The 9,470-nt window shown below is 32.7% G+C and overlaps 1 protein-coding gene across 1 annotated transcript; it reads right to left on the bottom strand.

Annotated features, from left to right (window-relative positions):
- Window positions 1-2,544: 2,544 nt before the first annotated feature.
- LOC114179269 (lysine--tRNA ligase, cytoplasmic-like) lies at window positions 2,545-9,470 on the bottom strand. The gene is made up of 17 exons (XM_028065535.1): window positions 9,263-9,470; window positions 9,101-9,176; window positions 8,848-8,916; window positions 8,590-8,755; window positions 8,412-8,505; window positions 7,804-7,889; window positions 7,310-7,431; window positions 7,153-7,212; window positions 5,839-5,964; window positions 5,477-5,759; window positions 5,300-5,399; window positions 5,053-5,209; window positions 4,347-4,490; window positions 4,199-4,267; window positions 3,952-4,095; window positions 3,791-3,876; window positions 2,545-2,858 (listed from the first exon to the last, which is right to left on the bottom strand). The coding sequence occupies exons 1-16, from the start codon at window positions 9,316-9,318 to the stop codon at window positions 3,838-3,840; spliced, it is 1,791 nt and encodes a 596-aa protein (XP_027921336.1). The 5' UTR covers window positions 9,319-9,470; the 3' UTR covers window positions 2,545-2,858; window positions 3,791-3,837.

Raw genomic sequence — 9,470 nt, 5'->3', positions numbered from 1 at the left:
TAAATAATTTCAGTAAGTATCAACATTTTTATTTTATTTTAGCATGATAAGTATAAATTTGAATTTTTGAACTGGTTGATATAACTGACCAGGTGCTTTTACTTTTTAATAATGGCAACTTGTATTTGTAAATGAGAAAGTTATTTACTTTTCTTTTAATATATATACATATATAGCAATGAATGACCGAAGAGCGAGCAAATTTTTAATTACCTCATCAACGAATTTAAATAGCACAATTAAAATTTATCTGTTATTTTTTATTATATTAAAAATAAAATGGGTCAATATAAACTATTTATCCGTAATAAAATATCATTTTGTAATTATATAATTTAAAACCAATAAGATAACGTATAAATAATTATAAATTAGATGTAAATTTTTGTAAAGAAGTAAAAGTATAAGCACTCTTCCCACGTAATAATAATATTTATTATTATTATTATTATTATTTCTCACATTTATTAACGTCCAAGCATCTTTGAAAGACAATCATAATCAAAATATACGTTCCAAAACAGATAATATCATACACTATCCTAACGATGCCAACCGTAACTAAAATTAATATTATATTAAAGTTATTATACACACCGTACAAGTTTACTAGTTATTATACATACTTAAAAAATATAAAGTTCATTCATTGATTGTGATTGTGAATGTCTTTTTATAAGTTTCTTCTTAAAACGAAATAGGTTACTGAATGTTAAGAAAATTTAATTCAATCAGTAAAAAGTTCACATTATATTAGGAAAAGTATCTTAAATTAAATAAAAATTTGATTGATTCAGTTTGGTTTGGAATTAAAAGACATGTGTCTTAGTAAGCTATTTGTGAGAGTATGGTGCCTAAATTTTGGCAACACAACCATTGTAAATGCAATACATGAAAAGTGATATCCTTATTGTTTTGCTGAGTTAACTAACCCTGGTGTTACTTCACTCAATAATAATATATATATATATATATATATATATATATATATATATATATATATATATATATATATATCACACATTTTTTACAAATATCATAATCTAAGAAAACTGGAAAATAATATTTTAATTTTTCTTCCAAAATTTCATAGCATTCTGGTTCTTAAATTATGATACTAACCAAAATTAAAACTCCCCGTCACTAAAATCTTAGTGCTTTTATTAAGGATTGAAAACATTCAAATTCAACCCGTTCACACGGTAATCATAACAAATAAACATTCCAACTATCTCATATGGTATTGGTCAAAGTTTACTGTCTCACAAACATATTCATAACGATAAACAGTTGTAACATTTAAAAATATGTTAAGAATGGATCATGCTTAAACTCGGTCCAAAACATTCTAAACAAATAACATTAACGTACAGATTTTATTATATCCAACTTCACAGTGTCTTTCATCAATAATATATATAAATCAACAAAGAATATGATTATATGATGTCAACAGAGCAAGGAAAACACAAGAATCGGGAACGACAAAATTTGAAGATAAAAAAGAAAAAAATCAAGAAAGCTAACTACCATAATCCAAATTGGTACATAAGAATAGAATAAATGCGCATAATCTAATTCTTATATAAGATATAAAGTATGTACAATACGGTATTTCATTCAATGATAAATCAAGCCAGAGAAGAAAAAATTGAGTTATCTTATCAGCAATTTCTCGTACTTTTCATAGTTCATTTAAGTTTATATACAATGTTAACAATCATCACTTGTCCAAATGCATGCATTATGAAAAGACCTACGACTAAAATACTTACAAAAATTGAAGAAAGCATTTATAAGGAACAAAACAAAAACTCGTATGAATTGTTTTTGTTGTATGAATTTTACTTATTTGAAATTAATCATTTTTGCTTCACCTTTATTCTTATGTCAATTCAGCGATAGATCTCATTGCTTGCACATTTTGTAAGCTTTGAGATCTCGAAAAAAAAAAGAGACTGGGAGGAAGAAAAAGGAATAAAGCAGAGAAAAATATAGTTGAGATGAAGAGGAAGGAAAAGAATAAAAAGGTTATCTGTAAAGTGAAGTGATTGCTTGGAAAAGAAAAACGAAAGACGAAGTAACGGGAAAAAGTTGTAGCTGTAAATGCTACTTTTCTTTCTTCCAGTGAACCTTACTTCATAAAATATCTACAATATAATTTCCTATATACAACAAATATATTTTGTAAAAAATACAATATCAACAAATTGAATAATATGACAGTGGGATTTAACAACAAACTGTACCAAGCATGTGTCTGATTAAATTTCTGCTAAACAGATTATCGGCTGGCTTTGTGGGGTTTTCTCCCTCTAGCCTAAGCCTTAGTGACACTCGATTCAAAGCTAAAAAGCTAACACAAACGAATAACCCATCTTAAACAAAAAGAAAAATTAATTTAAAAATTGACCTCCAAAATTTAGTGATTAGCCTTCCGTATAATTTCTAGTTTTCATCTTTATTAAAGGAGCATTTCGCAAACCTGCAGGTTTATGCAGGAAATAAAAATAAATAAAAAATCTCCCCATGAATGTGATCACGAGAGTTAACTTAATTATCCTTAATTTTTAACCCAAACACCCACCACTACATTGAGCAGAAGTAATATTGGTTTTAATGAGAAATGTACTAAAAAAATTGTCTTGAATCTTAAATGTATAATAAATAAGCTGGTATATGACATCACATTCACTCCAACCACCAAAACATAAAATATAGATCAATGCCCCCTCCCAACCGCCCTTATAGATCAACAACTGAGAAACGATGGCATGAACAGTTCGTCATAACTCCATTAATCAAATACATAAACCAAAACTGAGATCCCATATTAATCATCTTGCTTTCTAATGTTCCTGAAACAGAGAAAGAGAAGAAAAAGGTTATAACTATAACCAACAAAGGTAGATAACTGAAAATTCATACAACAACGCTAATCAATACCGGCAGGAAGTATGATCAAAAGGGAGCGCATTTCTAGAGATTGCAATCGGTTTAAACTTTCTTTTTGAATTAATGTTAGGTTTTGTGCTCACTCGAACGCACAAAATTCACTCTGCCCACACCAAAAACACACATCTGGTTTCATGGTTTGAATTATTTGTTCTTATGACCTGTGATGCATATGCTACAAGGAAACTAATTTTCAGATTTAGTAGCCCAATTTCGTGCCAGACCGAACGTGTCCCTTACTCCCACCCTTCGCATACAATCAGAAACATTTTTTTGTTCAAAATTACGCATACAACAGCCGCCTAATTGCATGTTTCCAGAATAAGAAAAAAAAGGATGACTTGATTTTTTTTGAGTTCATGGTGAGGCCGGCCCACTCTCTTGCACACCCATTTTCTAACCATGGCACCCCCTTTTGTAGCTTAATCTGACGCATAAGAGGGAGGTCATCATCCGTTTCACAGCTTCAGTTAGTACCTAGTTGTAGTCCCCCCCCCCAACCCGAGTTATTTTTCTAATTGTTTAATTAAAACTTGAATTAATAATGATTGAGTCAACAAGATACGGCTTCTGGGTTCTGATGATGAATATCTGAAGCTTTTTGAGGTTTGTATTATGCGTGGATTGGGAAATGATATGCTTTCTATCAACCATCATTATGTAACAGTTGTTCCACACTGCTATCATTACCGGGGTTGTATACTCAATCAATAACAACGATTAACAATTTCAGTATTAGCCATAAATTATCCAGTACCAAGCTCGCACTTTTCTTGGTATTTAAAAGGCTGCAAGATGTCACGCAAATTATCAGTCACATTAAAGCAGAACATACCTGTGTATGATGATTCCACTAATTTGAACACACATTTGGTTGAAGATTCAGTCTTGAGGTTTCATCGCAGGGAAGAGAAGAACCTCCTGTCACCAAGAAGACAGAACATGGTAAGAAAATTGTGAAACAAAATAGCATGCAGAGAGAGAAAGAGTAGGAACCTTAATATTCTGTGAATCTGTCAGTAACATGGTCAACCGATCAATGCCCAAGCCCCAACCACCAGTAGGTGGTAAACCATATTCCAGAGCCGTACAAAATGTTTCATCCAAGGCCATTGCTTCATCATCACCAGATTGCCGATCCTGACGAGTAAAGCAGACAACAATTACTAACAATACTTTCATTAAAAAAAAAGCAAAACAACTAGAGTATGCCACATATTAAAGGTGTAACACATTTCATTACCTTGAGTTGTTCAGCAAATCTCTGTCGTTGTACTGCAGGGTCATTCAATTCGGTATATGCATTGCAAAGCTGAATAGTAACAGCGGTCAGAAGCATGATTCCAAATTATTTTAAATAAATAATAGACAACTCAATGTCATGATCTTACTTCATGTTTATTAACAAACAATTCAAAACGTTCGGTCAGGCCTGGTTTTGATCTGTGCCACTTGGCTAAAGGACTCATTATCTCGGGATGGTTTATGATGAATGTAGGATTTACACAAGTTTCTTCCAAAAAGTGACCCACAAGCTGCAATATGAAAAAAATATAAATACATTTCAAACAGATAATTCGAAAGAAGCAAAAAATAAGGAATAAAAATTCATGAATAAAGTGAAATAACCAGAATTGTGTAAATATAAAACTGAAATTATGTTTATAGTTACATAACAAGGTACAATATAAAAACTGAAAGTATTAGTCGAACAGAATTGTACCCAAGCTTCACTAAACCTGCAGACGCGTTATACAAATTTATGCACAATTCACTGAATAGAAAATTTAGAGCTCTAACAAGAAATTACAGTTATATTTCGGGAGGCTAGCTGGTGTGTTACAAAGACCAGAATGCCTATGGACTAACTCTAACTCCTACCCTAGCATTCATATATACTTCATTTTCAGAACCACAACACTAAATTAATGTTTGTGCATCCGACATCCAAACGATTGTGCTTGTCTTATCAGACCAACAGCACAGTATCGAAAAGTAACATTGAAAAGCATGACTATTCAGAGAAAAAAAAAGGAAAGTAAACCATCTTTTACATAAAAGAAAATTTCAAAAAGGGAAAACAAGAAAGAAGATTACTTTATCCAACAAACGAGCAGTTGTCTCTGGAGGGGGACATTTAATCTCAAACTTCAAGCATGCATCCTTCAAATACTGATTAGCTTCCTCACTCGACAAATCCTTAGGAATACTTAGTCCGGCTATCTGCTCTAATCCTTCAATCATATCAATCCTTCTGTAACAATTAAAAATGCCAATCAATAATTTAAAAATATCAATATTAAAAAAAACAAAGTAAAATGCCCAGATAATGTACGCTGCACACCTAAAAGGTGGAGTAAAGTCAATTTCAATAGGGTCCTTGTCAACACCATTTGCATGATACTTGATTTTGTAGCTGCCTTTGGTAAGTTCCTTAACCATACCTGTTTAAATGTTTTCACATCATAAGAAATACTAATGAGAATAAAAAATCCATGACAAAACACCATATAAATCTTACCGCTTAACATTTGCTCTGTTATATCCATTAAGTCATTGTAGTCCTTGTAAGCCATATAGAACTCACAAGTAGTAAACTCAGGATTATGAGTCAAATCAATGCCCTCATTCCTAAATTGTTTACCAATTTCATAAACACGATCCAGTCCACCAACAACCAACTCCTTAAGATACAGTTCAGGGGCAATCCTCATGAATAACCTCATGTTAAGTTCATTGTGATGTGTTACAAATGGACGCGCAGCAGCTCCACCAGCAATCATGTTCATCATAGGTGTTTCAACCTGCAAGTGATTCAAAATAGGTGAATGGAGGTAAAGAAACTCAGGGTCCAGAATCAGAATATGCAGACACGGAACAAACCTCCAAGAAATCAAGGTCATCAAGGAACCTCCTAATGTAAGAAATGACTTTAGACCTGGTCTTAAATATATCTCGAACCTCTGGATTAAGCATCAGATCCAAATGGCGAAGCCGATATCTAGTTTCCTAGAAAACAATTCATTCAATAAAACATATTATAGCCAATACATGGATATTGACAGAAAGATGAGGAAAAAAATGAGATAGTTCAAAAGAAATTCTTTCTCTTCAGTTCAGCTTCCACAAACAAAAAGTAATGGAGACATCTTTATCAAGTGAAACAGAAAATATTGTTGATCAAACTTTAAAAGAAAATAATGATAGATTCAGACAGCATTATCATTGAAAAGATGAGAATGTTAAGATTATTACGCATTATTAAATTTTATTAATAATCTTAGTCTCCCTTCTAAAAATTGTTTCATTGATGCAATGTGGGATGCTGCAAGGTTCAGAAATAAAATCCCTATGCTTTTGCCTCTTCTTGGCAGAGCTACATCACCCTCAGCCACATTCACAAGGTTATTTAAATCATAATAGATGAATCTCCTATAAAGATCCAGTCACCAATTCAGTAATAAAATCAGAATACAAATTTGTGAGTCAACTTTCAATGGGACTAGGGAAATAAGATCATGAAATAATGTTTAATAAAAAAGATATGATAATGTGTAAGAATTTGAACCACTCATACATATTTAGTGGCTAAGTTTGCCTCAATTTACATTGTAAAGTGAGAGTCGTCACTGTAGAGGAGCTGGATCCTACAATCATGTAGGCCTTTGCAATTAATTAGTGATTCAATCAAATATATGATTCGATGTACCCTCACTAATGAAAAAACTAAGGAATATTGGTTTGATTTCAATTTCAAATTAATTCAAACCATATGAAAAAAGAAAAGACTTAGATAACATTAAAACTCAACCTTAATTCAACAATAAATGGAAAAGAAAAAGTTACCATATATATCAAGAAAACCAATCAATTTCATGCCCTAGTATCCTTGCAAGTTGCAACCACGTTAATTTGTGAAGGGAATCATAAAAAGGAGAAATGGAACAAAAAATTGAATAGCTCATTTATCAAAACGAATCAAAGAAACACCTAACAGCACTAACTATACATTTAAAAAGAAGGCATAAATGAAAAGCAAGAATAATAATAACAAACATCCATCTATCGTATTTTAGTATCTTCTAAAAACCAAAGCCGCATCCACACTGATCCAACATGAGAGCACATACAAATCAATTTAAAAGACTACAAACAGTGGTAGCATATATAAATGTACACATTCCATGCCAATTATACCTGATCCTTCAAAATATATGTTTCAGGATTCCTAGCATTTCCTGGAACCCATGGACTTTTCTGCAAATTATTAAAGTAACACCATCATTGCATCAGATCATCAAACAGCATACAAAATTTTATATTTATATATATATATATATATATGCATGCTGACCTTCAAATTTGCATTATCAACAGCAGCAGCAGCAGACTTTTGCCTTGGCATCATATGCAAACAATGAGACAGCACCACAAAATTCTTGGGGAAAATACTAAGTTCGCCCTTCTTACTTTTTCCTGGATAATTAAACACAGGAGAACTGTAGAACGCATTCTAACACTAGAGAATCAGAATGGAAAATGTATGTCTGATTAGCAGGATTTAGCCCTCTGCTATGAATTAAAAGCACAGGAGTCTAATAAATATGAACCTATGCAACTAAATTACATCTAAATTTTAAAGACTAACTCTTAGTCTTAAAATGTTTCCCAGTACTCCCTAGTCTTGAGGAAAAAAGCAGTAATAATATTGAAACAATCAAAACAGCCTTATTTTCAAAAAGTCATAATTGGATGTATGTGTTGTCAAGGTTACAGAATTGGAGACAGACCTCAAATGAATTAAATACAGAGTAAAAAAGATTATATGAAATTCATGGCATCACAAACCTGGAAAACCCGTAATACCAACTATGTCACCACGCTTCACATTAGAATGGAATTTAGAAAATTCAACCTCATCCAAGTTTGATTTACTGCATTGAAGAGATATCAGTTATTTCATCCGTCCCACTAAAATTAAACAGGATAAAAGAAAAGAATATGTAGATTCAACAGTGAGAAAAGGCATCATTGTGAAAAAAATAATACTGAAAGCTATTTTCATAAATAGAAGATACAAATAATTACATCAAAATCAAATACCGAAATAACAAGGAAAGCCAAGAACTTTACATTATAACAAGGAGTACCCCGGAAAATGCCACACTATAAGGTAATCTCTTACATTTTCGATATCAGAATTATTACCACTAAATGCTAATCCTCTAATAAAACTAGCATTGCACCACTAAACGATGGTATTATATGCCATGCATTTTATTTTAGATTATTCCTCCAACTTAATTATTATAAAAAATGTTCACCCTTACCATAAACCTGGTTCAACAACATCACTAAATGTTAAGTCTAATAGTTGATCTGCATTAATTTGATACATCATATTGCACAACCATAATTCCTAAAAGCAAAGAGTACAGTACAACAATTTTTGGTACCTCGCATCAGCCATAACCTGGACCTTGAAGCCGCCACCATGCAGGTCATAAAAGACAAGCTTAGAACCAGAGGTGCGCTTGTGCATGATTCGGCCTGAGATGCAGAAAGACAATTAGAATCATCATACACCAACAGAAGCAACAACCACAAACTATCAACACAGAAATTGCTGAGTACCAGCCAAAGAAACAGAGACATCTTCGGCATGCTGCCCATCGCTTAAACCTCCATATTCCTTTATGTATTCCTCAATAGACATGGTGACAAAGAACTTGTGAGGATACGGGTTCTTCCCATCTGTCTTTTGAGCTGAAAGATACTTCAACCTATTTTCAAGATATTGCTGCAACGAAATCACCCCAAAATTACAAAATGAATAAATAGAAAATGTAGCCCATTAAATATTCCACTGCAGTCGCAAAATTGAAGTTATACTGTTGGGTCCATATCCTCGTCATCAGCTGGTGCAGATTTGTTATCCTTTGCCTTCTGCATTTCAGCTGCCTACAGAAAATCATACAAATTAATTATATCGTAAATAAACTCAGTTTTTGACAAGAAATCCAATTCATTATTCCAAAAAAAAATGGAATACCACAAAATCTTACTGAAACATACAAAAAGTAAATTTCGTATAAAAGAAGTTCTCACTTGATCATGGCATTGGGGAAATGGAAATGAGATGTACCTTTTTGGCCTTCTCCTCTTCCTTGCGCTTCCTTTCTTCTTCTCTCTGTTTGTTCTTCAATTCCCGTTTCAGCGCACTGCACAAACAAAAAATCATTTCCATTGAGGCACAGTTATTATGAATTGAATTTGGCATTGAGAAAAAAGAGATTGGCGCACTGACTTCTTGCTTATGGTTTCGCCGGTGCCGGCAGATGGTGCCTCGGAAGGGGTTTCCATTGGTGGAGAGAGAGTGAGAGAGAGGGTTTGGATGAGAGTGTGAGAAGAACTAGGGTTTTTGAGAGACTGTGTTTATCTGCGTTGTAAACCTGCGACGACGTTTTGGCTCTAACTTCACTTCCACCAACTGTTGTGTTTTTGACTTGTACTGG

This window comes from Vigna unguiculata, chromosome 3 (assembly GCF_004118075.2).
Source record: "Vigna unguiculata cultivar IT97K-499-35 chromosome 3, ASM411807v1, whole genome shotgun sequence".
Classification (NCBI taxonomy): Eukaryota; Viridiplantae; Streptophyta; class Magnoliopsida; order Fabales; family Fabaceae; genus Vigna; species Vigna unguiculata.
This window is presented reverse-complemented; position numbering and strand designations above follow the sequence as displayed.